Source organism: Terrapene carolina, unplaced genomic scaffold, assembly GCF_002925995.2.
Source record: "Terrapene carolina triunguis isolate 2854851 unplaced genomic scaffold, T_m_triunguis-2.0 Scaffold268, whole genome shotgun sequence".
Lineage (NCBI taxonomy): Eukaryota > Metazoa > Chordata > Testudines > Emydidae > Terrapene > Terrapene triunguis.
Window position 1 is genome coordinate 92,261 of NW_020664619.1, and position 27,059 is coordinate 119,319.

Consider the following 27,059-nt stretch of genomic DNA (forward strand, 5'->3'; position numbering starts at 1 on the left):
ATGCCTGGGAGACCTCTCCCTACCTGTCACTAATGAAGCCACTGACCCTGCGCAGGGGAGCAGGACGAGTCCATGTGCAAGAGCTACATCTCCCAGCTGAAGGACATCCGGCTGCAGCTGGAGGGCTGCGAGTCCCGCACTGTCCACAAGATCCGAGCGCCCCTCGACAAGGACCCGGGCAAGGCCTGTGCCCAGCGCATCAGCGAGCAGCAGATACGCCCCCCCCCATGAGGATCCTGTGCCCAGCCAATCAGCGAGCAGCAGATACGTCCCCTCAGCCCCCCGTGAGGATCCTGCACCCAGTCAGCTCCCTACTCAGACATCAGAACCCACCTACCCCAGGGCACTGGCCCCCTGCTGTGCTCCATCCCCGCAGCAAGACCAGAGTTATCTCCTCCCAGGCTGACTCCAGAAGGGATCCCGCCGCATCCTGCTTCAGGCCCACGGGCCGGGCTGGGCTCAGCCCTCCTGGCCGTCCCTGGGTACGTCTACACAGGAGCCACTGCCGGGGCACAGCTGCTGTGCGGACGCTACCTACGCTGGGGCTGTCCTGTAGGCACAGGTCCCCCACCTCCCAAAAGGCGGGCGGTTGCCAGCTCATTGGATTTGCCATTGTCTTCATGGCCTCAGCCAGCCCCTTTCCAGTGACGCACTTAGCCCCAGCCAGCCGGGTGCCGTTCTCACACAGCCCTTCCCCGCCCAGGGACCAGTGCCATGCATGGGGAAACTGAGGCACATGCAGGCGTCCTAAAACCATTAAAAAAACTTCACACTTGGTGACAGGGCCCCCGTGTGATAGGGAGACACTCTGCCATGTCCCTGGAGCTGGGGTGCAGCATGGCCTGGCCTGGCCTGGCCTGGCACCAGAACTAGCCTGCTCTGGGGAGCGTCTTGGGAAACCCAGCTAGTGCCAGGCCAGGCACCAGCCTGGGGCATCGCCTGCCTTCCGCCAGTGAGCAGCCGGTAGGGTTGCCTGAAGTAACGGCCCCACCCTATTCCCGCAGCAAATCCATGTGGAGCTGGAGGGCATCCGGAAGAGCCTGGAGAAGGTGAGCGCGAAGACGGAGAAGGTGCTGGCCCAGCCGGAGCACTCGAGCTCGGCCCCCGTCCTGCGCTCGGAGCTGGAAATCACTCTCCAGAAGATGGACCAGGTGTACAGCCTCTCCACCATCTACCTGGAGAAGTGAGTGTGGGGCCTGGGCTGAATAGCTTCACTGTGACCCCGGGGGCTCCTTCCAGCCCCCAGGCCCCCCCCCCCCCCAGCCCCTCTGTTTCAGGGACTCCTTGCAGCCCCCGTCTCCCCCTGCCCCGGACAGTTTTCCTCCAGGCTCCCCCCATGGCAGGGACTCTGTCTATGCTGTGCCCCCCAATCATCATTTCTTTGCTGTCTGTCTAGAAGAGAAGCTGCTCCGGGTGCCAGGCGCTGGCGGTTACGTGGGTGAGGGCTGTGAGGAGCTCCAAGGGTCCCAGCTGAGCCGGGAGAACGGGCAGCGCGGTTCTGACCTCCTCTCCCGGTCTGGGCCCTGCACTCGCTGCACCCGCTCCGGAGAGGGGCCTGGGCAGCCCAGGGCAGCCCCCGCTCAGTGCACAGCCAGGTGGGGCTGGGGGACGTCCCAGAGCCGCTCTGTATGTGGGCAGGACGCTGGGCACCCTGGCTCAGAAAGGCAGAGATGGGCGATGAGTGACTGGGGCCAGCCAGACCCCTCGTTGGGCAAGCTGGGAGCCTGGGGCTGCGATGGAGGTGTAACAAAGCAGCCTTTGGCGGGACACTTCTGAGAGTATCAATTCAGGACAAATTGCTTAGAGCAGGGTAGTTACAGCCCCAGGCTGGGGGTCCTTTGCACACCAAACCAGCCAGACAGAGAGGACTTCGGTCTCACCCCACTGGCTAACCACAAGTCACACAAGCAATTCCCTCAGACACTCCAGTTTCCCAATATCACCACCAGCACCGCTCCTTACGGGGATGAATAGTTATGAAAACCAATATCCCAGTGTCGCGGAGTGTGGGGGGACACAAGGCCCTGCACCCCCGGCTTCCTGCGATTCACCATGACTCTCAGCCAGCCAGTAAAGCAGAAGGTTTATTTAGACGACAGGAATACAGTCCAAGACAGGTCTTGCAGGCGCAGACAACAGGACCCCCCCAGTTAGGTCCATCTTGGGGTCCCCAGGCACCCTAGCCCCCCTGGGAGATCAGAGCCCCGTCTGCCTCCCAGCCATGGTCACTAGCCAGCCTCCTCCAACTCTGCCTTCAGCGACCCCTCCCACAGCCTTTGTTCAGTTTCTCGGGCAAAGGTGTCACCTGGCCCCAGCCCCCTCCTGGGTTCTCATGTTACATGCTCAGGTATTCTCCCTTGGTCAGTCTCCCATCCCCCAATGCAGACCATCCTAGCCACACTCCCCTGTCAGCATTCACAGACCACTTTAAGAACAGTCCCAGTTCGTCACACCCAGTAAAAGAAAAAGGTTCTCTCGATCCCAAAGGACCAAGCCCCAGACCCAGATCAATATACAAATCAGATCTTACGCACAAATCACGCTGTTGCCAATCCTTTAGAAGCTAAAATCTAAAGGTTTATTCATAAAAGGAAAAAGATAGAGATGAGAGTTAGAATTAGTTAAATGGAATCAATTACATACAGCAATGGCAAAGTTCTTGGTTCAGGCTTGCAGCAGCGATAGAATAAACTGCAGGTTCAGATCAAGTCTCTGGAACATCCCCAGCTGGGATGGGTCCTCAGTCCTTTGTTCAGAGCTTCTGTTTGTAGCAAAGTCCCTCCAGAGGTCAGAAGCAGGATTGAAGACAAGATGGAGAAGATGCAGCTGCCTTTTATAGTCCTTTTGCCATGTGGCTTGTGCTTCCTTTGTTCCAAACACAAGCTGCCCAGCACATGGCCTGGAAAAACCTTACAGTTCTGTCCATAGGCCTGTCCCTGCCTTGCTGAGTCACAAGGTGTATCTGCCTTCTCTCAATGGGTCAATTGTGTAGCTGATGGTCCTTAATGGGCCATCAAGCAGGCCAGGCAGAGCTGACGCCACATTGTCTGGGGTGTCACCCAGAAGCATAGCACAAGTTTGAACTACAGACAGTATAGAGCCAATACTTATAGCTTTAAATACAAACATGATACCTGCATAGAGACAGCATAATCCTAACCAGCAAACCATCACCTCCTTCGTACAAGATTTGGTGCCAGTATAGGACCTTGGTTGCAACAATGTTCTATACGGTCACAGTTCATGTCCGTAACATCACAGAATGACGACTCGGGGGTGGGGGTTGGGGTTTGCCCACCTCACACGCAGTTCCAGGGGGAGGGTTGGGGTTTGGCCATCTCACACCCGGGCCTGGCACAGGGGCGAGGGTTTGCCCGTCTGGTCTGCGGCCCTGGCAGGGGGAGAGGCTTGGGGTGTTTCCCATCTCATGCAGGGGCCCCAGGGACCCATTGCTTGCAGCACGTCTAAACGCTGTGCCAGGGAGGTGTTTCCTCTCGCGATTAGCCGGGAGAGCTCCCTGGCACGGGGGGGCGTGGAGGCTGAATGCTCAGGCACGTTTGGAGAGGGAGAATGAGACCATTCAGTAGGCTCCAACCCCCCTTCTCCAAGGCAGGAGCCAGCCCCTTTCGCCACGGGGGGAGAGCACCACCATGGCACGGCAGCCCCTCGCTGCCCACAGCCGCCCCCGCCCAGCGTCAGGGACAGGCTAGTGGGGCTCATGTTCCAGTGGGCGTGTCTGGGACAATGCGATGCCACCAGCCCAGGCTGGCCCCCATCCCCAGGGGCTGGCTGGCTCTGGGAGTGCTCACCACAGGACACGGAGTGAGACAGGCTGGGGGTTGCCCTCCTGCCCCCCGCACAGGTCTGTTCCATTCCCTGCCCTCTGGGCGCCCTGCGAGCTAATCTGCTCCCCCCGCAGGCTGAAGACCATCAACCTGGTGATCCGCAGCACGCAGGGGGCAGAGGAGCTGGTCCAGAGCTACGAGGAGCAGCTGAAGGAGGTGCAGGCCGTGCCCTCCGACCTCAAGGAACTGGAGGCTAACAAGGCGGAGCTGAAGGTAATGGCCGGGGAGGCCCCCCACTTGCCCAAACAGGATCAGTTCCTTTGGGTGCAGCGCGGGTGTTCCCCAGGCCCAGACCTGGATCACACGGGGGCCGGGCCCGCCCCAGAGCCGAGAGAGCATGGGGGCACATGCAGGCACTGGGGCAGCACTGGCTGGGGGGGCGGGGGGAGGCCAGGACCCGGGTCCGGCAAAGCAGTGGAGCTCCAGCAAGGGCTGCGTTCGCCAGGAGCATCGATCGCGTCCAGCCGGGGGCGGGATGGCAGGGGGGCAGGGAGGTGCCCATCGCTGACCTGGCCCTTGTGTGCCACAGAGGCTGCGTGGGCAGGTGGAAGGGCACCAGCCCCTCTTCAGCACCCTGCAGTCAGACCTGAACAAGGCCAAGGACGTCAATGAGCGGATGGTGAGAGGCCACAGCGAGCGGGACGTGGACCTGGACCGGTACCGGGAGCGGATCCAGCAGCTCCTGGAGCGCTGGCAGGCCGTGCTGACCCAGATCGACCTGCGCCAGCGCGAGCTGCAGCAGCTGGGCCGTCAGCAGCGCTACTACCACGAGAGCTACGAGTGGCTCATCCGGTGGATCCAGGATGCCAAGCAAAGGCAGGAGCAGATCCAGTCGGTGCCCGTCACGGACAGCAAGAGTGTGCGGGAGCAGCTCCTGCAGGAGAAGGTAACGCCAGCGACAGGGCGCCCGGCGGGGACGCCCCCCAGGGGCGCATGGGGCAGGGGAGCTGGTGGCTTTCTGGCACGGGGCAATGAAAGCCAACAGTGGCAGGATTCTGTTCCACTGGCTGCTTTTCTCTCTGCCTGCCCATCGGCCTGGGTGGCTGTGCCCCCCGGGGGCTGCCTGGAGCCGAGGGGCGAGGACGCTCCGGAATAGGGGCTGCGGTGTTCACGAGTTGTCTCTCCCCAGAAACTCTTGGAGGAGTGCGACCGGAACCGGGAGAAGGTGGACGAGTGCCAGAGATATGCCAAGCAGTACATCGACGCCATCAAGGTGCGGGCCTGAGCTCCTCCCACAATCCCACGCTGCTTCCTGGCCTGCCAGGCTGAGCTCTCTGCCCGCTGGCTCAGGTGCCCGGGGCTGGACCCTCTGCCCGCAGGCTCTGCAGCAGGAGCCCTGGCTCAGCGCCCGGGGCTGGGCGCTCTGCCCACGGGCTGTGCAGCAGGAGCCGTGGCTCAGGCGCCCGGGGCTGGGCCCTCTGCCCACGGGCTGTGCAGCAGGAGCCCTGGCTCAGCGCCCGGGGCTGGGCTGGGTTAGGGTTTAACATGGCAGCAGAGCTGGCCTGGGCGGAGTTCACTCCCATCAGGGTCCGGTGGCTGAGCGGGAGCCAGGGTACTCGTGTGTCCCAGGAGACGGGGTTTCTCCCTAGCAGAGCCCCAGGCTGGGGGGTGCAGGCTGGGATCCCGCAGAGCCTGTGGAGGGGGTCGCTGGCTCCTGGGTCTCTGCCAGTCTCTGACGTGGGCTCTTCTCCCCCAGGATTATGAGCTGCAGCTGGTGACGTACAAGGCCCAGGTGGAACCCGTGGCTTCCCCAGCCAAGAAACCCAAAGTGCAGTCTGCGTCTGACAGCGTGATCCAGGAGGTGAGGGGGGCACGCCCGGCTCGGGGGGCTCCCGGGAGCAGCAAGGGCCAGTGCAGGGCAGAGCGTGGGCAGCTGGGTCTGTGGTGCTGTGGTAGCCTGGAGAAGCTGCCTCTGGACCTGGGCTGAGGGCTGCAGCCCTCCTCTGCGTACGGCCTGGGGACTGGCACGGGTGGTGCACAAGGGGGCCAAGCCTGGGTCAGTCCCTGGTGTCTGGCGGCAAGGAGCCCGTGGGAGGGGGTTGCACTGCGGACTCGTCTCCTGCCCTGCCTCGGATGCGCCCGCTGACCTGTGTTTCCTGGCTGCAGTACGTGGACCTGCGGACGCAGTACAGCGAGCTGACCACTCTCACCAGCCAGTACATTAAGTTCATCAGCGAGACCCTGCGGCGGCTGGAGGAGGAGGAGGTAGGCGAGTGGGGGGCGGGGGCGGCCCAGGGCCTGGTGTGCATCTAGCTGCGTTGGTCTCGCTCCTTCCATAACAACAAGGAACATGGTCCATGTTTACTGCCCGTCCCGCATCACTAACGCCCAGCCCAGGCCTCTAACCCTGTGCTGATCTGGCGGCTGGCTTTGGGTGCAGCAAATTGATACTCACCAAGGGCTCTGCTGCGTCAGCCCTGCCCCGGCGCTGGCCAGGGTCTGCAGGGCTGTGCTCGGTCGGCTGTTAGGAGGGCACTTCCCAGATACACTTAGTACAGTCAGCGTCTGTGTGAGCATGGAGCTCGTCCTGCCGCGGGTTCTCGGCTCCTCGTTTGTTCTCTGCTGTAACCTCTCTAATTCTTCATTTCCGCCCTGGGAAGAGGAGCCGCTGGGCCGGTGCTTTGTCTTGGGGGATGTTTGTGTTGGTTGGGATCTAATGGAGGGTAAAAAACCAGGATGACTCTGGGATTTCTGCACCAGGTACTCCCCTCTGCACATGCCCCTCCTCAGCCTCCCTCTCTCCGCCTCACCACATGGCCACAAGCAGCCTGCTCCCAGCACCTGCTCACTGCACTCCTGCCTCTCCTCTGCCCCTGCAGGACCTGCCCCGGGCCCTTCTCCCGATCCACCGGGCCATCGGGGTGGGGCAAACGGGGGAACTAATGGAGACCTCACTAGAGTCCAGGCAAACAGGGAGCCCAGCCCTTCCCGAGACGAGGGTGGGGCCTGAGCTCAGCAGGGCCCCCTGGCTCTGGAAGCACCAGGCCCTTGGTCAGAGCTTTGCAGGGTGCAGACGTCACCCTGCTCACCCTCAGCCCTCCGGATCGGCCCTGCTGCCGGGCAGAGTCCTGCGAGGTCGCTGCTTCCCTCTCCCTCCCCCCGAGAGGGCCCCGGGGAGAACTGGCAGCTGTAAATCCGCTCCCGGATGTCCCTACTGCTGGAAAAGGCAGCGTTTGCCTGCGCCCTTGCAGGCCTCCTTCCTGCTCTACGCGGCCGGCTTGCCTGGGCTGTTGGGAGTGGGGCAGCCCCGGGTAGAACTCAAAGCTCTCTCCACAGACTGTTCTGTCCTGGTGAGGAAAGGGTTACCCTGTGCCTCTGTTGCCCTCTGCCGGTCTCCCTTCTCTCTTTGCTGCCCGTATCTTCCACGCTCTCTCCCCGCACTCGCGGCTCTGCAGCCCGACTGGGTTCCTCACTCGCCCCCGTGACGACTGTACTTTTCCACAGCTGTTGCTTTTGTGCTGGGGCCTCCAGAGGGAGAAGGCTCCCCTTGTGGCTGCCAGGGGAAAGGCCTGCAGTGGGCACGGTGAAGGTGTGCAAGCTGCTAGCTTCCTGTCTTCATTTGCTGTGGGCTTTGCTCGTGCTCCATTGTTTGCTCCTGCTTTGTTGGTCACCCTGCTTCCCGCACAGCCGTCCTGCTTGCTGTGTCACGGTCTGTCACCCGCCTCCCCGAGCTGTACTAAGTGAGATATAGCAGTGCCGTGTCCCCTCTCTGTCTGCCATACGTCTTCCAGAAGCCAGCATTGCCACCTCTAGTCACAGGGAGAGCCGGGGGCTCCAGGCCATCCCCATGCCACATCCTCCACCCCCTGCCCCGGACCATCTCACATTGGGCGTGTGTGTGCTGCTGGTTCCATGTTTTTCGTTGTGATTTCGTCTTCTCCCTCTTGTTTTCTCTGCACTCTTCCCCCTCCAGAGAGCCGCGGAGAAGCTGAAGGAGCAGGAGAGGAAGCGGCTGGAGGAGGTGGAGGCCCAGCTGGAGAAGCAGAAGCAGCTGGCTGAGGCGCACGCCAAAGCCAAAGCGCAGGCGGAGAAGGAGGCGCAGGAGCTGCAGCGCCGCATGCACGAGGAGGTCTCCAAGAGGGAGGTGGTGGCTGTGGACGCCGAACAGCAGAAGCAGAACATCCAGCAGGAACTGATGCAGCTGAAGCAGAACTCGGACACCCAGATCAAATCCAAGGACAAGCTGATCGAGGAGGTGGAGTACAGCCGCAGGAAGGTGGAGGAGGAGATCCACATCATCCGCCTGCAGCTCGAGACCTCCGAGAAGCAGAAGTCCAGCGCGGAGACTGAGCTGCGGGAGCTGCGGGCCCGGGCTGAGGAGGCCGAGCGGCAGAAGAAGCTGGCCCAGGAGGAGGCCGAGCGCCTGCGCAAGCAGGTGAAGGATGAGACGCAGAAGAAGCGGGAGGCGGAGGAGGAGCTGAACCGCAAGGTACAGGCAGAGAAGAACGCGGCCCGGGAGAAACAGAAGGCTATGGAGGACCTGGAGAAGCTGCGCATGCAGGCGGAGGAGGCAGAGAGGAGGATGAAACAGGCTGAGCTGGAGAAGGAGCGGCAGATCCAAGTGGCTCAGGAAGTGGCGCAGAAGAGCGCGGAGACCGAGCTGCACAGCAAGCGCCTGTCCTTCGCAGAGAAGACAGCCCAGCTGGAGATGTCCCTGAAGCAGGAGCACATCACAGTCACCCATCTGCAGGAGGAGGCAGAGCGCCTGAAGAAGCAGCAGCTGGAGGCAGAGAAATCCAGGGAGGAGGCAGAGAAGGAGCTGGAGAAATGGCGGCAGAAGGCGAACGAGGCCCTGCGCCTCCGGCTGCAGGCAGAGGAGGTGGCTCACAAGAAGACCCTGGCTCAGGAGGAAGCTGAGAAGCAGAAGGAGGATGCGGAGAGGGAGGCCAGGAAGAGGGCGAAGATGGAGGAGTCTGCCCTGCGGCAGAAGGAGCTGGCTGAGGAGGAGCTGGAGAAGCAGAGGAAGCTGGCAGAGGGCACCGCCCAGCAGAAGTTCTCGGCTGAGCAGGAGCTGATCCGGCTGAAGGCGGAGATGGAGAACCGGGAGCAGCAACGCCTGCTGCTGGAGGAGGAGCTCTTCCGCCTGAAGAATGAGATCAGTGAGGCCATTCATAAGAGGAAGGAGGTGGAGGAGGAGCTGGCCAAGCTGCGTGCCGAGATGGAGATCCTCTTGCAGAGCAAGGCCAAGGCCGAGGAGGATTCCCGTTCCACCAGCGAGAAGTCCAAGCAGAAGCTGGAAGCCGAGGCCAGCAAGCTACGGGAGCTGGCCGAGGAGGCGGCTCGGCTGCGCGCACTGTCAGAGGAGGCCAAGCGGCAGCGGCAGCTGGCCGAGGAGGAGGCGGCCCGGCAGCGAGCCGAGGCCGAGAGGATCCTGAAGGAGAAACTGGCCGCCATCAGTGAGGCCTCCCGGCTGAAGACGGAGGCAGAGATCGCCCTGAAGGAGAAGGAGGCGGAGAACGAGCGGCTGAGGCGGCTGGCGGAGGACGAGGCCTACCAGCGCAAGCTGCTGGAGGAGCAGGCAGCCCAGCACAAGCAGGACATTGAGGAGAAGATCACCCTGCTGAAGAAGTCCTCTCACACTGAGCTGGAGCGGCAGAAGGGCATTGTGGATGATACGCTGAAGCAGCGGCGCGTCATCGAGGAGGAGATCCGCATCCTCAAGATCAACTTCGAGAAGGCGTCGGCGGGCAAGACAGACCTGGAGCTGGAGCTGAGCCGGATCAAGAGCAGCGCGGAGGAGATCCAGCGCAGCAAGGAGGCGGCCGAGCAGGAGGCTGAGAAGCAGCGGCAGCTGGCCCTGGAGGAGGAGAACCGCCGCAGGGAGGCCGAGGAGAAGGTGAAGAAGATCTTGGCTGCGGAGCAGGAAGCCGCCCGGCAGCGCAAGGTGGCCCTGGACGAGGTGGAGCGCCTGAAAGCCAAGGTGGAGGAGGCCAAGAGGCAGAAGGAGCTGGCGGAGAAGGAGTCGGAAAGGCAGATCCAGCTGGCCCAGGAAGCAGCTCAGAAGAGAATTCAGGCCGAGGAGAAGGCCCACCTGGCTACTGTGCAGCAGAAGGAGCAGGAGCTGCTGCAGACGAGGCGCCAGGAACAGAACATCCTGGACAAGCTGAGGGAAGAGGCCGAGAAGGCCAAGAAAGCGGCGGAGGAGGCCGAGTTCGCGCGTGTCAAGGCCGAGCAGGAGGCGACCCTGTCCCGGCAGCAGGTGGAGGAGGCCGAGCGTCTGAAGCAGCGAGCGGAGGAGCAGGCGCAGGCCAAAGCCAGAGCCCAGGAGGATGCGGAGAAGCTCCGGAAGGAGGCTGAGCTGGAGGCGGCGAAGCGGGCCCAGGCTGAGCAGGCGGCTCTGAAGCAAAAGCAGCTGGCAGATGCCGACATGGAGAAGCACAAGAAGTTTGCAGAGCAGACGCTGAGGCAGAAGGCCCAGGTGGAGCAGGAGCTGACCAAGGTCAAGCTGCAGCTGGAGGAGACGGACCACCAAAAGAGTATCCTGGACGAGGAGCTGCAGCGGCTGAAGGAGGAGGTGACGGACGCCATGAGGCAGAAGGCCCAGGTGGAGGAAGAGCTCTTCAAGGTGAAGATCCAGATGGAGGAGCTGATCAAACTGAAGACCCGGATCGAGGAGGAGAACAAGGTGCTGATCCTGAGGGACAAGGACAACACCCAGAAGTTCCTGCTGGAGGAGGCCGAGAAGATGAAGCTGGTGGCGGAGGAGGCTGCTCGCCTGAGTGTGGAGGCGCAGGAGGCTGCCCGCATGCGGAAGCTGGCGGAGGACGACCTGGCGCAGCAGCGGGCGCTGGCTGAGAAGATGCTGAAGGAGAAGATGCAGGCAGTGCAGGAGGCCACGCGGCTGAAGGCGGAGGCAGAGATGCTGCAGAGGCAGAAGGACCTAGCTCAGGAGCACGCCAAGAAGCTCCAGGAGGACAAAGAGCAGATGCAGCAGCGCCTAACTGACGAGACCGAGGGCTTCCAGAAACTCCTGGAGGTCGAGCGCAAGCGGCAGCTGGAGATCAGGGCCGAGGCCGAGCGCCTCAAGCTGCACGTGACCGAGATGAGCATGGCCCAGGCCAAGGCAGAGGAGGACGCGAAGCGGTTCAAGAAGCAGGCCGAGGAGATCAGTGAGAAGCTGCACAAGACGGAGCTGACCACCCAGGAGAAGATGACGCTGGTCCACACGCTGGAGATCCAGAGGCAGCAGAGCGACAGGGACGCGGAGAATCTGAAGAGAGCGATCGCTGAGCTGGAGAGGGAGAAGGAGAAGCTGAAGCGGGAGGCGGAGCTGCTGCAGCAGAGATCAGAAGAGGTATTGATTTTCCTATTCCCCCTTGCTGTCATGTTCATGCTGGGGGACACCCTTCCCTTAGTGTCCTCACCACGCAGAACGGCAGCCTTGGGACAGCCAGCCCCGGAGCTCCTCTGCTCGGAGAGCTGACTGCCCCCACAAAATTCCAGCCAGGGTCCACAGTTCCCTTAGTACCCGACAACCCTCCATCCCGCACCTGGGCTGTCCACAGACTGGTCTCAGCCCAGCCCCCAGGGTAGTTACGGGTGCAGTGTCAGAGGGGACACGGGCACAGACAAGGGGAGGATTTTCAAAAGCACCTCCACGGTGTAGCAGCACAAGTGCCATCGGCTCTCGGGGGACTCGTGCTCCCGGGTCACTGGAGTGCTCTAGAAAACCTCACCCAAGGCGCCAAGTCTCTGCTCCACGGACCCAGCACTGCAGCCTTGCTCCTGCAGTTCCTGTGAGCACACGCACACAGCTCACATGCGTGTGCAATGCTAAGGGTCCAGCTGCAGTGTGACCTGTAATCGACCCGGCCGTGTATTTGAGCCGCTTTGCCTCACGCCCTCAACAGAGGTTGCTCATCTGTTACTGGGATGGGCAGAGTCCATCCTCCATGCACATGTTGTGCCGTTCTCCTGGAGGCACAGTGTGTCCACTCCCTTAGCGCCAGGCACAGACGGTGACTTTAAGGTCCTTGGCCATTATGGGCATTGACCCTGCTCCTTGGGATGCACAATGGGGCATGACTAGCTTTGTTGACCCCGACAGAAGAACAGTGTCCCTCTCTTGCTTCTTTAATCCAGTCTAGCGTACAGTAATGCCCAAACTCCTCCTCCTCTTCCCACCCCACCCCGTTAACACTAATGCACCGCAGGGGGCCGGCCCGCGTACCTGCTAACATAAGCCCAAGGTACTAGCCTGTAATACGACTTGCTGCTATCCCCCAAGCGTTTTCCTGCTAGCGCCCTCCCACTAATGGCTATCCCTGTCTGCACCAGGTTTTTGTGCTCTCTATTTGGGGTTAAGTGGGTTTTGGTCTAAGAGATGTTTCTTTGTTTCCCTGCTCCAGATACAGACGGCTCAGCAGAAGCAGCTCCGTCAGGAGACTCAGATACTCCAGCAGAGCTTCTTAACGGAGAAGGATAGCCTGCTTCAGAGAGAGCGGTTCATCGAGGAAGAGAAAGCTAAGCTGGAGAAACTCTTCAAAGATGAGATGAACAAAGCAGAGAACCTGAAGGCGGAGCAGGAGCGGCAGCAGAAGCAGATGGAGCAGGAGAAACAGCAGCTGAAGGCCACCTTGGACGATGCAAAGAAGAAGCAGAAAGAGGCGGAGAAAAATGTCCAGCGTAAGCAGGAGGAGCTACAGCAGCTGGAAAAGCAGCGGCAGCAGCAAGAGAAACTCCTTGCCGAGGAAAACCAGAAGCTAAGGGAGAAACTGGAACAGCTGCAAGAGGAACATAGGGCTGCGCTGGCCCAGACTCGAGAGATCATGATCCAAACAGACGACATTCCCGAGGTTGCCGTGGTTTTGCCGACCCAGCTGACTCCGACCAAAGCGGTGCCCAATGGCAGAGACGCCGTGGATGGCCTGGCTCAGAATGGGGAGCCGGAGTTTGCGTTTGATGGCATCCGGCAGAAGGTGTCTGCAGAGAAGCTGGTTGAGGCCGGCATCCTGGGCAAAGAGACCTTAGACAAGTTGGTGAAAGGGACGGTGACTGTGACTGAGCTGGCGCAGAGGGACGACCTCAGGAAATACCTGCAGGGCCGGAGCAGCATCGCTGGCTTGCTCATTAAACCCACCAACGAGAAGATGAGCATCTACAAGGCCATGAAGAAACAGCTGCTGAGCCCAGGCACGGCACTCATCCTCCTGGAAGCACAAGCTGCCTCTGGCTTCATCATTGACCCAGTGAGAAACAAGAGGCTCTCTGTAAACGAGGCTGTGAAAGAAGGAGTAATTGGACCAGAGCTGCACAATAAAATGCTGTCTGCCGAGAGGGCGGTGACTGGGTACAGAGACCCCTACACCGGAGACAAGATCTCCCTCTTCCAGGCCATGACAAAAGACCTCATTGTCCAAGACCACGGCATCCGCCTGCTGGAGGCCCAGATCGCCACCGGCGGCATCATCGACCCCGTGCACAGCCACCGCCTGCCCGTGGAAGCGGCCTACAAGCGGGGCTACTTCGACGAAGAGATGAACCAGACCCTGTCAGACCCCACAGACGACACCAAGGGCTTCTTCGACCCCAACACGCATGAGAACCTCACCTACCTGCAGCTGATGGAGAGATGCATGACTGACCCTGAGACTGGACTCTTCCTCTTGCCGCTCACCGACAGAGCAGCCAAAGGAGGGGACCTGGCCTACACGGATCAAGAGGCCAAAGATGTTTTCAAGAAGGCCACGGTGTCTGCCCCCTTTGGCACGTTCAAAGGAAAGACCGTGACCATCTGGGAGATCATCAACTCGGAATACTTTACCGAGGAGCAGAGGCGAGACCTGCTCCGGCAATACAAGACTGGCAAGATCACCGTGGAGAAGATCATCAAGATCGTCATCACCGTAATGGAAGAGAGTGAGAAGAAGAGCCAGCTGTGCTTTGAAGGGCTCCGCGCGGCTGTCCCTGCCGCCGAGCTGCTGGAGAGCAAAATCATTGACAAAGATCTCTACAAGCAGCTGCAGCAGGGCAAGAAGTCTGTGAAGGACGTGGCTGATGCAGACACCATAAAGAGGTATCTGAAGGGCACCGACACCATTGCTGGCATCCTGGTGGAGTCGACTGGGCAGAAGTTCACGCTCTATGACGCCCTGAAGAAAAACCTGTTGAAGCCGGAGGCTGCCCTGCCGCTGCTGGAGGCCCAGGCAGGCACGGGGTACATCGTCGATCCCGTTCGGAACGAGACGCTCTCGGTGGACGAGGCCGTGAGAGCTGGAACTGTCGGGCCAGAGTTCCATGAGAAGCTGCTGTCTGCAGAGAAGGCTGTGACTGGCTACAAAGACCCATACACCGGACAGACTGTCTCCCTGTTCCAAGCACTAAGGAAAGGCCTGATCCCCAGTGATACCGGGCTCCGCCTGCTGGACGTCCAGCTGGCCACCGGTGGCATAGTTGACCCTGTGAACAGCCACCGCCTGCCACTCGATGTTGCCTGTAAGCGGGGCTACTTCGACGAGGAGACAAGCAAGGCCCTATCCACTCCCAGCGACGACACCAAGGCCTTCTACGACCCCAACACTCAGGAGAACCTCACCTACGCCCAGCTGCAGAAGAAATGCCGACCGGACAAGCAGACCGGCCTCTACCTGCTGCCCCTCTCAGACCAGGCCATCCGGTCACAGCAAGAGGAGGTCTACACTGACAGCCAGGCGAAGGAGTCCCTGGACAAGGCCACCCTGGAGGTGCCAGCTGGCAGCCTGAAGGGCAGGACAGTGACGATCTGGGAGCTGATCCACTCTGAGTATTTCACCGAGGAGCAAAGGAGGGAGCTGCTGCGACAGTACAAGACCGGCAAGGTCACCATTGAGAAGATCATCAAGATAATGATCACCATCATCGAGGAAACGGAGACCAAGAAGCAGGAGAAGCTGATGTTCAGCGGCCTCCGAGCACCTGTGCCTGCTAGCGAGCTGCTGGAGTCTAGGGTCCTTAGCAAAGCCCAGTACGAGCAGCTCAAGGAAGGCAAGAAGACGGTGAAAGACCTCTCTGAGACGGACTCTGTGAAGAGGTTCCTGCGGGGCAGCGACTGCATTGCTGGCATCTACGTGGAAGACACGAAGGAGAAACTGAACCTCTACGAGGCCATGAAGAGAAACCTGCTGAGGCCAAGCACTGCTGTCACCCTGTTGGAAGCTCAGGCAGCCAGTGGGTTCATGGTCGACCCCGAAAGGAACCAAAAGCTGTGTGTCCATGAGGCTGTGAAAGCTGGTCTCGTTGGGCCGGAGCTTCATGAGAAGCTGCTCTCCGCGGAGAAGGCCGTCACTGGGTATAAGGACCCCTACTCCGGGAACACCATCTCCCTCTTCGAAGCCATGAAGATGGGGCTGATCCTCAAGGAGCACGGCATCCGCCTGCTGGAGGCCCAGGTCGCCACCGGCGGCATCATCGACCCCGTGCACAGTCACCGCCTCCCCGTGGAGGTGGCTTACAAGCGGGGCTACTTCGACCAAGAGATGAACCGGATCCTCTCTGACCCCAGCGACGACACCAAGGGCTTCTTCGACCCCAACACACAGGAGAACCTCACCTACCTGCAGCTAAAGGAGAGGTGCATCGAGGACCCCGAGACCGGCCTGTACCTCCTGCCCCTGAAGGAGCCGGAGAAGCCCACCGTGGTGGAGACGACCCATGTGTACACGGAGGCAGAGACCCGGAAAGCATTTGAGGAAACGCAGGTCAGCATCCCCGTGGGCAGCATGGCCGGTTCCTCCATGTCCCTGTGGGAGATCATGCAGTCAGACCTCATCCCCGAGCAGCAGCGGAAGCGGCTGATGGAGGAGTTCCGCTCCGGCCAGGTGACCAAGGAGCGCATGATCATCATCATCATTGAGATCATCGAGAAGACAGAGATCATCCGGCAGCAGGACCTGACCTCCTACGACTTTGTCCGGCGCCGGATCACTGCCGACGACCTCTATGAGGCCAGGATCATCTCCCTGGAGATCTACAACCTGCTGAAGCAGGGCTCCAAGACCATCCGAGAGATCCTGGAGATAGAGACCGTCTGGAAATACCTGTACGGAACCGGCTGCATAGCTGGCATCTACATCCCCTCCACCAAGCAGAAGCTCAGTGTCTATCAGGCCCTGAAGAAAGGGCTGATCAGCCCTGAGGTAGCCCGCGCCCTGCTGGAGGCCCAGGCTGCCACTGGCTTCATGATCGACCCCATAAAGAATGAGACGCTGACGGTAGACGAAGCTGTCAGGAAAGGAGTGGTGGGGCCGGAAATCCACGACCGGCTGCTGTCCGCAGAGAGAGCTGTGACCGGCTACAGGGACCCGTACAGCGAGCAGAAGATCTCGCTCTTCCAGGCCATGAAGAAGGATCTGATCCCCGCCGAGGAAGCCCTCCGGCTGCTGGATGCTCAGCTAGCCACTGGTGGCATCATCGACCCCTTCCTGGGGTTCCACCTGCCCCTGGAGGTCGCCTATCAGCGTGGCTTCTTCAGCAAGGAGACTTGCGACAGGCTGTCGGAGCCCAGCGAGGTCCGGAGCTACGTGGACCCCTCCACGGACGAGAAGCTGAGCTACCTGCAGCTCCTCAAGCGGTGCCGGAAGGACGAGAACAACGGCCAGCTGCTGCTGCCCCTGTGTGACACGAGGAAGCTGACCTTCCGGGGCCTGAGGAAGCAGATCAGCGTGGAGGAGCTGGTGCGGTCCCAGGTCATGGACGAAGCGACCGCCCAGCGCCTCCAAGAGGGCTTAACCTCCATCGAAGAAGTCTCCAAAAACCTGCAGAAGTTCCTGGAGGGCACCAGCTGCATCGCTGGTGTCTTGGTGGACTCCACCAAGGAGCGGCTCTCCGTGTACCAAGCCATGAAGAAAGGCATCATCCGGCCTGGCACAGCGTTTGAGTTGCTGGAGGCCCAGGCAGCCACTGGGTACGTGATTGACCCCATCAAGGGCCTCAAGCTGACGGTGGAGGAGGCGGTGCGGATGGGCATCGTGGGCCCAGAGTTCAAGGACAAGCTCCTTTCGGCGGAGAGGGCGGTGACCGGTTACAAAGACCCCTACTCGGGCAAACTCATCTCCCTCTTCCAGGCCATGAAGAAGGGCCTGATCCTGAAAGATCATGGGATCCGTTTGCTAGAGGCCCAGATCGCCACGGGAGGCATCATCGATCCAGAGGAAAGCCATCGCCTGCCCGTGGAGATGGCCTACAAGCGGGGCCTGTTCGACGAGGAAATGAACGAGATCCTCCTGGACCCCAGCGATGACACCAAGGGCTTCTTTGATCCCAACACCGAGGAGAACCTGACCTACCTGCAGCTCATGGAGCGGTGCATCACCGACCCGGAGACCGGGCTGTGCCTGCTCCCTCTGAAGGAGAAGAAGCGGGAGAGAAAGACCTCGTCCAAGTCGTCTGTCCGCAAGCGCAGAGTGGTGATCGTCGACCCAGAGACGGGGAAGGAGATGTCAGTTTATGAAGCCTACCGCAAAGGCCTCATTGACCACCAGACCTACTTGGAGCTCTCCGAGCAAGAGTGTGAGTGGGAAGAGATCACCATCTCCTCCTCAGACGGGGTGGTCAAGTCCATGATCATCGACAGGAGGTCCGGGCGACAGTACGACATCGACGAAGCAATTGCAAAGGGCCTGATTGACCAGTCTGCCCTGGACCAGTATCGCTCCGGCACCCTGTCCATCACCGAGTTCGCAGACATGCTCTCTGGAAACGTGAGCGGCTTCCGATCGAGATCTTCTTCTGTTGGGTCCTCTTCCTCCTACCCCATAAGCCCATCCCCTGCGAGGGCTCAGCTGACATCCTGGAGTGACCCTGCTGAAGAGACCGGTCCGATTGCCGGGATCCTGGACACGGACACCCTGGAGAAAGTGTCCATCACGGAGGCCATGCACCGCAATCTCGTAGACAACATCACCGGACAGAGGCTGCTGGAGTCCCAGGCCTGCACCGGAGGCATCATCGACCCCAGCACTGGGGAGAAATTCTCTGTTGCTGATGCAGTCAACAAGGGCCTGGTTGACAAAATCATGGTGGACAGGATCAACCTCGCTCAGAAGGCCTTCTATGGCTTTGAGGATCCGAGAACCAAGACGAAAATGTCGGCCGCCCAAGCCTTAAAGAAGGGCTGGCTGTACTACGAAGCCGGCCAGCGGTTCCTGGAGGTCCAGTACTTGACGGGTGGGCTGATCGAGCCTGACGTGCCAGGCCGGGTCTCGCTCGATGACGCGCTGCAGAAAGGCACAATCGACACGCGCACAGCCCAAAAGCTGCGGGACGTGAACACCTACTCCAAGTATCTCACCTGCCCCAAAACGAAACTGAAGATCTCCTACAAGGATGCAATGGACAGAAGCATGGTGGAGGAGGGAACAGGCCTGCGCCTGCTGGAAGCTTCCTCGCAGTCCAGCAAAGGATACTACAGCCCCTACAACGTCAGTGGCTCTGGCTCCACCTCTGGCTCTAGATCGGGCTCCCGAACAGGATCTAGATCAGGCTCCAGGCGAGGGAGCGTTGATGCCACCGGCTCCGGCTTCTCCATGACCTTCTCTTCCTCCTCCTACTCTTCCTCCAGCTACGGACGCAGATACACATCAGGTCCCCAGAGCGACGTGGACGCCGCTGAACTCACACTCGCCTTGTCCAGCCTCTCCAGGAGCTGCGGATGGGAAGCAAACAGGAAGCTCCCGGAACTGCAGAGGCCTCAGCTGACGGTGGCATAAAGTCCCCTCCCTGCCTGCCCCAGCCCCCCAAAACACCGAGGAGCTTTCCCACTGCTCCCGCTCTGCATGTGGTAAAGCTGCTGGCTAATCATCCGATGGTTATTTTTAAACCCCAAGTTTCTTCCAAAGCAGTGCCTAAAGTTTAACCAAAAAGCCGAGACTAATAGATATTAATATATATGATTGATTGTTGGGACAGTATTTGTATATTTAGCGATGAGAGAGAGAGAACACACTACCCTCCAGCCCAGGAGCTCGCTTCGGTTCGCACCATCTGCAGAGTAGACAAACCAGCCACCACCGAGCCGCCCCCCAGCCCGGCGGAACCTGCCGACAGTTTTGCATTTTTGATCCTAACCAGCTAGTGACTTTTTTTATTAACTCTGCCAGCTTCATCCCCAGCCATCCCCAGAGGAGGAGAGGATACTGTCCCCAGCTCCTAGACCTGCTGCTTATGCCAGCGGCCCTCCCCTCTTCCCGTGAAAAGAGACTGTGACCTTGGACTTTGGACTGACCACACTGTCCCTCTCAGCGCTTTGGCCCAGGACAGCAACCTCTGCACAGCAGCTCTGGAGCCGTTGCCTGGATCCTTTGGCAGGGCGGAGGAGGAGGCTGCTGTCTGCTCCCTGCCTCCTCCCAAGAGCTCCTCAGCCTACCTCCCAGAACCTCCCCACAGCCGCGGTGGGCTCAGCACTCCGACTGTAAGTGCATGCTGGGGCTGTCTATGCTTTCACAGAGCCTGCTGCCATGGGGATGGACCTGCCTGCCTCTCTGCTCCACAGCTTCACCCCCCAAGAGGTTTTATTTTGCATCTGCGCCTCCTCCTCCAGCCTGCTTGTTCACTCTGACGCATTCCATCGTGCTTTGCTTTTCCGGCCCAAATAACCGGGGGACGCTTACGTTGCCGTGTGCTGCTGTTAGCCGGTGGCGATGTCTGCATGTGTCTGTCTGTCTGTCTCTCTCTCCGTGTATCTGGGAAGTGCCCTGTACAAGGTTGATTTCTTAGCCTGAATCATTAGACCAATGAATTGACAGGTATTTATCAGAACCCCTCTGCCAGCCTGGCAGCACGGGCTGACCCAGTGCCTTGACAAACCAGCCCCGGTCTCTGTGTGCACACGTGCCCGCACGCAGGGTTTCTGCGCACAGTCATAGCCTATCCGGGTTGGAAGGGACCCCGGGAGGTATCTAGTCGTGCCAGCTGTGGTGGAAGCCTGCCAGACACACCCCTCCCCCTTTGCTAAACGGGGTTCTTGCAGAATGTCTGACCTTGGATCCAAAGCAAGAGCCTTGGAAGCAGCTGCAAATTCCAAGGTCTGCCTGGCTCGGGGGGCTCGTAGTCCAGCACGGCGGCGTGGAGGTGCTGACTGTTAAAACTCCGGTTCTTAGTTCCCTTTCTCACCTTGATTTCTTTCCCTCTTCGTTTCTCTCCCGTGTTTTCCCACCGTAACGATGCTCTCTCTCTCTGCCAGACATCTTTTTCCAGTCCCACCAAAGAAGTCCCCTTGCCACTGGGAGAATTCCTTAGCTGGGTCTCTGACGTTAGCAAGTCCTGGATCAGTTCCCGGGGAGCCCCGGACTCAGCAGCTCCTCGGCTGTACTCCTCCACACAGGTAACGCCAACCTCTTTTGAGTCTCTGCGTTTGGAGACCGGGCTTTCTGCACATCTAGGGCTGGCCGGGCTCACCTGGCAATCGTGCTCCCCAGACTTCGGAGCACTGGAGTGTCGACATGCATTGGAGCAGTTGGAAGGTGGGCTGGTTCCACGCGAACTAGCTGGTGGCTGTTGCTTTGCTCTCAGGAGGGCTTGGGGTAAAAGAACCTACAATTACACACGGAATCGGTTCTGAGCGTCTGCAGTGATGTGAGCTGTCGGTCGTGTTACTGGTCAGTGGCTCACGGTGTCAGGGATGTTTTATGTAGTCTATCTTCGGCACGACCTCCTGAAGGGGCTAACGGAGAGAGGGTGCTAGCTTGCTGGGGGAGGGCGAGAGATGTGGACCGATGGGGTTTGGGTGAGAGAATCTGTGCAGTTGCTTGGCTCTGTTTGATGGCGTCATCTCATGAATGAATCCTCCCATCTCATCCCACCCTTTTCTTTATTTTGTTCACTTTATTGTAGTGTTGCTGGATGTCCATTCCAACTCCCCGCTGCCGAGGAGCCCGCACCCCGGTGTTGGGGGGAAGTGGGACAGCACTGAGACGCCCCCTCCCTTTGCACTGGTCCAACGGGCCTGGTCAGAGACTCTGAGGGGCAGCCAGAGTCCAGGTGGCCCGTGCAAAGCCATTGGAGCTGTCCTTCCCCGCGCTGCACTGGGAGCTGATCCTGGGGCGCGACTGGGGGCTGCTCTGGAGAACTGCAGCCCAGCAGCGATGGCAGAGGAATGCTGGGAGGAGGGTGTCCATGCTAGCGCGTTGCTGCCTGCTCACGCATGCATGTGTGCCTAATGCAGGAACTGCACGGCGACCACCCGTCTGTCTCGCCCGCTCCCATTCTCAGCAGCCCCCCAGGGCTGAATGGTGCTCCGCCCTCTGTCTGCAGCAATAAGAGCCGTGAAGGCACCCTGGGGATCAGCCCTGGCTTGTGATGTAATTGGGGCTCCCCCCTCGGGCCAGCCCTGGCTTCTAGGGCCTTCGGCTGCAGTTCCCCAGACAAGGGCACCTGACTCCTTGCACTTGTATGGCCTTTGCCCTCCCCCATCACCAGCAGTGGGCAAAGAACGGCATGTGCCGTGGTCCAGCAGCGACCCCTCGCGCGTGTGGATCCAAACCCATTCCTCCTCCTCCTCCCCCCGCCGCCCGCTCTCATTGGCTACATGTAAATCAAGTCATGTTATCCCTCAGCATTTGTCACTATATTATTCTCATTATCCAGATTTTGCTTTTGCATGATGTACTAACATGGGCGATTGTGTAACATATTCCAGCCTGAGCCGGGGCGCCCGGTCCCAGCTCCCTCCCCTTGGGCGCTGGGCTCCCCTGGCTCCCGCTTGTTTCTGTGCAGGGCAGCAGGGGCTGATTAACAAGCCAAATGCATCTCTCTTTTTGGGGGGCAAAACACTAAAACCTGACCTGTATATACCGTGAAGTGTTTGTAAAACATGCAGTATGGACCCAGGCCCTCTCTGCAGGGAGGGCAGTAAAGGAGATTATCCGAAACCAGCCAGCAGCTCTGCGTGGTCTGTTCACAGCTTTCTCGCTCTTGTGCCCAGGGGTTCCACAGCCCTGGCCTCGCCGGAACCCCTCCAAGGCAGAGCCCCAGCCAGCGCCGTCTGCTTCCACTCCCCTGGCCTCCCAAACGTGGTTATACCCGAGTCTGGAGCTGGGTTCGTCCCAAAGGCCCCTCTGAACCTCCTATGGATCCCAGCACTGCAGGAGTGGAGAACCTCCCAATTCTCACCCACCCCCAGGAGGCAGGGCAGAGCTGTTCTCCCATGGGACAGCTGGGAACCGCGCCACGGAGGCTAAGTACCTGGGCCAAGAGCGCGCAGAGTCTGTGTATTCCCTGCAGAATATAGGTTCTTCTACAGAGGATGGGACAGAAACAGGGGGGCGGGATTTCTGCAGTGGGGAGAAACCCAGATGTTTCCCCTGCTGCAATGTTTCCTATTGCCTGCCTCATTCTGGCTGCAGGCCCTTGTGCGTATTGGATGCTGGGGCTACGGCCTGGTTTCCTGGGACATGGCTGAGGTGCAGAAAGCAAACTCCGCTAACAACGCTGGTGCCCTGAAGGGCTGCTCTTTTCCTCCATGGCTGGAGCATGGGCTGGTCCCTCCTTGTGCACAGGGGCTCACACTTCCCTGGGCGGAGAGGAAAACGCACGTGTGGTAACTAGGCGGAGCTGGTCTGTGCCGCTGGTGCTCGCCCTGCAGGGGCTGGGTTCTGGGCAGTAGCCGTGGGAACAGGAGTGCGGAGAGGTACAGGAATGCTACATGCTCTTTGGAAGAGACCCAGGCAGGAGCTAAAATGGAGGCTGCAGCAGCAGCAAAGACAGAGAATTCAGGCATCAGTCGTACCTTGTCAGTCCCTTCATCTTTCCAAAGCGAGTGAGGACACTGCAGGCCCTGTGCCCTCACTAAATCCTTCTCTTCGCGCCGGGCTCCCGCCTGCAGCCCAGGCAGGACCGGGGGCAACAAGGTGATGGGCAGCTGGGTAATGGCCGAGCAAAGCTCTCAGCTGTGTGACACGCCCCTGGGGCCTGAAACGTGGGGCCACCCCCTTCAGCAGCAACAGCGGGATGTTTTCAACAGTGTCTGCAAAAACCAACTCCTGCAGCATCACCTCCTCCCGACCTGGCCAGCACGAGCAGGCCTGCCCCCCCTCAGCCCTCTGGCCCCAGGGAAGACCAGGTTCTTTTCTGCATCCTGGACGGGGGCAGCAGCTTGGATGCCCGTTGTATGTTGTGTGTCTTCAGTTCAAAGCGGAGTCCCTCCCTGTAACAGGATGAACCAGAGCTGCTCTGACCTAGCTGCTGGTCGCCTGTGCTGGTCCTGGGCCTGCCGTCAGGCCGGAGCCCCAGCCTTCGACACGACGGTGAGGGGTGCCGGGGAAAAGCTTTGGGGTAAGAGATGGGACGTGGGCTCAGGCCTGTGTCCCATGGAGCGGCTGGGCAGAGAGTGAGCGAGCTGGGAGCAGGGCTCCCAGGCGTGGGGCGGCCCTGTTCCAGCTGGGGCAGCAGCGCTCACGGGCCGCCCAGCCAGCCCCCAGGCTGCACCCCGGGGAAGCCACGCTGCACTGTATCTTCTCCTCAGGCCTTAATCCACCCAGCACCCAGCCGCCGAGAAACCTCGCAGGGCTAAAGTCCCCACAGCAACCCCTTGGGGCCGAAGGACAAACCTTCAGGGCCCTACTGTACCTTCCCCATCTGCCCCCCACCTGAGAATCCCCTCTGGAGAATGGGCTTGGGCCTGGGGGAGGGGGCGTTGAGCCCACAGTTCCCCCAACTCCAAGCCCCCTCTGAGCTCCCCTCAGCATCAGCCCACCCATGACAGCCCTCTGGGCCAAGCCCCCTTTCCCGCCCTGGCCCTTCAGGGCCATCTCCCTGGGGACCCCCCACGCCTCGGGCCAGCCCCCCAGCTCCACACCAGGAACTGCTGGGGCCAAACTCCCCCTCCAACCTCCCCCCAGTCTCATTACAGCCAAGACCTACTGCCCCCCGACACATACACAGAGAAACCCCTTGGGCCCAATCCCCTCCCCCCCCGAAACCCCTCATGGCCAAACTGTGAACATAGGAGCGGCCAGGTTGGGTCAGAGCAAAGGTCCATCTAGCCCAGTGTCCTGTCTGCCGAGAGTGGCCAGTGCCAGGTGCCCCAGAGGGAATGAACAGAACAGGGAATCATCAAGTGACCCATCCCCTGTCACCCATTCCCAGCTTCTGGCAAACAGGCCCAATCCTTCCCTCACACCCCATAAGTCTCTGAGGGCCACTCTCCACCCCTTGTCCACAGAGACCCCCTAGTGCCCAACTCTCCCCCACATCCCTCAGGGTCACCCCCACCCCCAATTCCCCTCAGGGCCAAACGCCACCTCCCCATGCAGAGAAACCCCTAAAGCCCAGAGCTGCCCCCAAGCCATTTCCCCCGCGCACAGACACCTCAGGGCCAAACGCCTCCCCCCAAAAATCCCCTCAGGGCCAAACGCCCCCCAGACACCACGAGCCCCTTCCACACACACCCCAAGCACAGCCGCCCCCACTCGCCCACCCCCAGACATTAGCCCACGGGAGGGCTCCGGTGCTGAAACCCCCCCCCGGCCGGAGGCGCCAGGCCAGTACCCTTCCCAGGCTGCCACCTGGCTCTACCAGGGGTTCCCCTCGGCTGCTGGGGGGTCTGTGCTACCCTAAGCTTCCCCCCCCCCAGGGCAGGGCTGTGGCCAGCGACACGGGGGCTCCCGGGAAAGATGCTGGCGGTGGCCAGGCCAGGGAAACACTGCAGCGGCCCGGCCTGGGCCCTAAGGGCTATGGCAAGTGGGAGGCAGACCCGCCAGGCCCTAGGGCCAGGGGCGACGGCCCTAGGGCCAGGGGCGACAGCCCCGCACCAGCTCAGGGGCCCCAGCGGGCAGCAGGAGCCAGGCCAAGCCCCAGTCACAGCATTGGCCACCCTGCCCCTCGCTAGGGAGTCGGGTCTCAGAACTCCGCCTCGTGCCTAGTTCCCAGGGTTTCGCGTTCCCCCCGCAGCCTGGCTCAGGGCCGTTTCCCCGTCAGTCGGCAAGCGTCTCCCCACAAGCGCTACTGGCCCCGGCACTGACCTGGGGCGCAGCGGGGCCAAGGGGCCAGAGCCCAGCTGCTTTGGGGTGTCTCAGCGGGTCAGTGCGGTATAGCGTGTGGGCGGGATGGGGGCTCCGGACACGGGACAGGTGCTGGATAACGGCGGGAGGCTGGCAGTGGAGGCGGGGTGCGAGAGTGGGGCTATGGGTGGTGGGAGGTGCCATCACGTCCATCTTCGCATGGAGACACAGGGCCCAGGCCTCGCGTTGTAATGGAACGGCCTGACTCTTACATCCAGCACGACACCGTGGCAAAGCCTGTGGGCGCCTGGACGCTAATGCCAGCGGCAGTGGGCTGGGAGGCAGGGCGCTGGGGCGTTCCCGGCCTCTGCCCCGACTCACGGTCAATGAGCGCTGTGCTTACAACGCTCGTTAGCAGGGAAATGGGTGTGATTGTTGCAGCTGCACATGCAGCAGTCTCTGGTCTCAGAGTGGGGCTCCTCCTGCCAAGCGCAAGCTGCCACTAGAACATCCCCCTCGAACGTGTGCTCAGCTCTGGGCCGTCACGCACCAAGGCCTCTGTGACGGTGCTGCTTTTTTGCCAAGGCCTCACATGCTCTTTGCTCACCCATTGCAACTGCTCCTTAACCAACCAAACTCTCAATCCTAAAATTCAAATTTGGGTAGCGTGGGGTTCTGACCCAAAGCTTAATTGACCTGGTTCTGTGGATCCTTGCACAACGACGCCACTGTGACGGTGCTGCCCGTGGGAGCCAGCCGAGGTCACTCAATCAGGGTGAACTGCAAACCAAACGGGGCAGACAAACCCCAAACGCTCGTGGATCTTCCAATACTTAGATTTACCAAAACAGCTTCTGTAGTACCTCACTGGTTACTCAGAAGTCCAAACAACGCAGTTCCCTTAAAGTGCCCAGCCTCAGGCCTCCGTCCAGACACACCTGTCAGATATGATGATGGTTACTGAAAATTTGATCTCATCATATAAAAGAAAAGGTTCTTCCAACCCCAAAGGATCAGCCACACACCCAGGTTCAATTACAACTTAGATCTTACCCAAAGTACACGCTATAGTCAATTCTTATTAACTAAACTAAAATGTATTAAAAAAGAAAAGAGAGAGAGTGTTGGTTAAAAGATCAATATACAGACAGACTTGAATTCAATTCTTGAGGTTCAGATACATAGCAGAGATGAGCTTGTAGTTGCCAAAAGTCCTTTTAGAAATAGTCCATAGGTTATAGTCCAACGTCCATATTCAGGGTGACTCCAGTCAGTGACTGGGGATCTCAATCCTTATGGCTTAAGTTCCCGCCCCCCCCCCATGAAACCCAAAGCAGATCTGAGATGAAGCAGGATCGTGTCCCAAGGTTTTTATACATTTCCAGCAGCCTTTCTGCCTGAGAAAACAATAGGCCTAACTCTCCTTCTCCCAAACATCCTGGCAATTAGCACAGGGTAATTTTATCCATTAAACAGTTCAGATACAGGTACCACAACCTTCAAAGAGACATAGAGACAATAATACTATTTCACTCAAGTGTCTTCCTACATGTTAATATTCCTTTTTTTGATCTTTGAATTAAAGCTATAGCAATAGACAAGACTTGTTTGCTTACATCACAAGCCCTGAGCAAACACCTCCCCTTCTACCTCTAACAATGCCGGCTGCATTTCAAAGCTCTGTTCATTTACAGATCTTCCTAACCAGTCTCTAAAGTTCCACCATGGGTCAGGTCAGTCTGTGAGTTAATTAACTCTTTCTGGCCCTGTCACCTTCCAATGAAATATTATATTACACTCATCACGTCACAGTCTTCCATCCTGGAGCAGAACTGGGCAGCCCGTCTCCACGGGGCTCTAGGAGACCCCAGCTGGGGTGTCAGGGGATGTTTTGGGGCCCCACATTACCAGGAGGGGAACTGCTCCGGGGCTGGCGGGGGCTGAGTTATGGGCATGTCTAGCATAGCCCAGCGAGCTGCAGCGGTCGGACGGCTGAGAGCCCCAATGGCCTGGCTTCGCTGGCCCGCACACGGTGCTGGAGTCGGCTGAGAGGGTGCTGAGCTGACGCCCTGGGCGGTATCGCAGCTCATGCAATGCTGCCCACGTGCTCCAAGTCCAGCACAGCGGGAGAGGGATGAGCCCAAGTGAGGCTCATGGGCCTGTGCCCGCTCACAGGGACTCGCAGGTCGGTGCTTGCCTAAGGGAAAGGATGGACAGGACAGGCCCGGGCTGGCCCCAGGGCACTGAGCTGGCACTGGGAGGAGCCAGTAATTGCAGGGAGGCGAGGGGCTCGTGTGCCGTG

The 27,059-nt window shown here is 59.9% G+C and overlaps 1 protein-coding gene across 1 annotated transcript in view; it reads left to right on the forward strand.

The window, feature by feature from the left end:
• PLEC (plectin) overlaps window positions 1-20,090 on the forward strand; it is a 24,977-nt gene extending 4,887 nt beyond the window's left edge. The window contains exons 8-17 of the mRNA XM_026657693.1: window positions 56-213; window positions 1,005-1,183; window positions 3,920-4,058; window positions 4,375-4,731; window positions 4,975-5,058; window positions 5,542-5,646; window positions 5,952-6,050; window positions 7,759-11,139; window positions 12,194-19,230; window positions 20,002-20,090. Of these exons, the coding sequence (XP_026513478.1) occupies window positions 56-213; window positions 1,005-1,183; window positions 3,920-4,058; window positions 4,375-4,731; window positions 4,975-5,058; window positions 5,542-5,646; window positions 5,952-6,050; window positions 7,759-11,139; window positions 12,194-18,529 (10,838 nt within the window). The 3' untranslated portion in view covers window positions 18,530-19,230; window positions 20,002-20,090. The remainder of the gene's footprint in view (window positions 1-55; window positions 214-1,004; window positions 1,184-3,919; window positions 4,059-4,374; window positions 4,732-4,974; window positions 5,059-5,541; window positions 5,647-5,951; window positions 6,051-7,758; window positions 11,140-12,193; window positions 19,231-20,001) is intronic.
• Window positions 20,091-27,059: the final 6,969 nt, after the last annotated feature.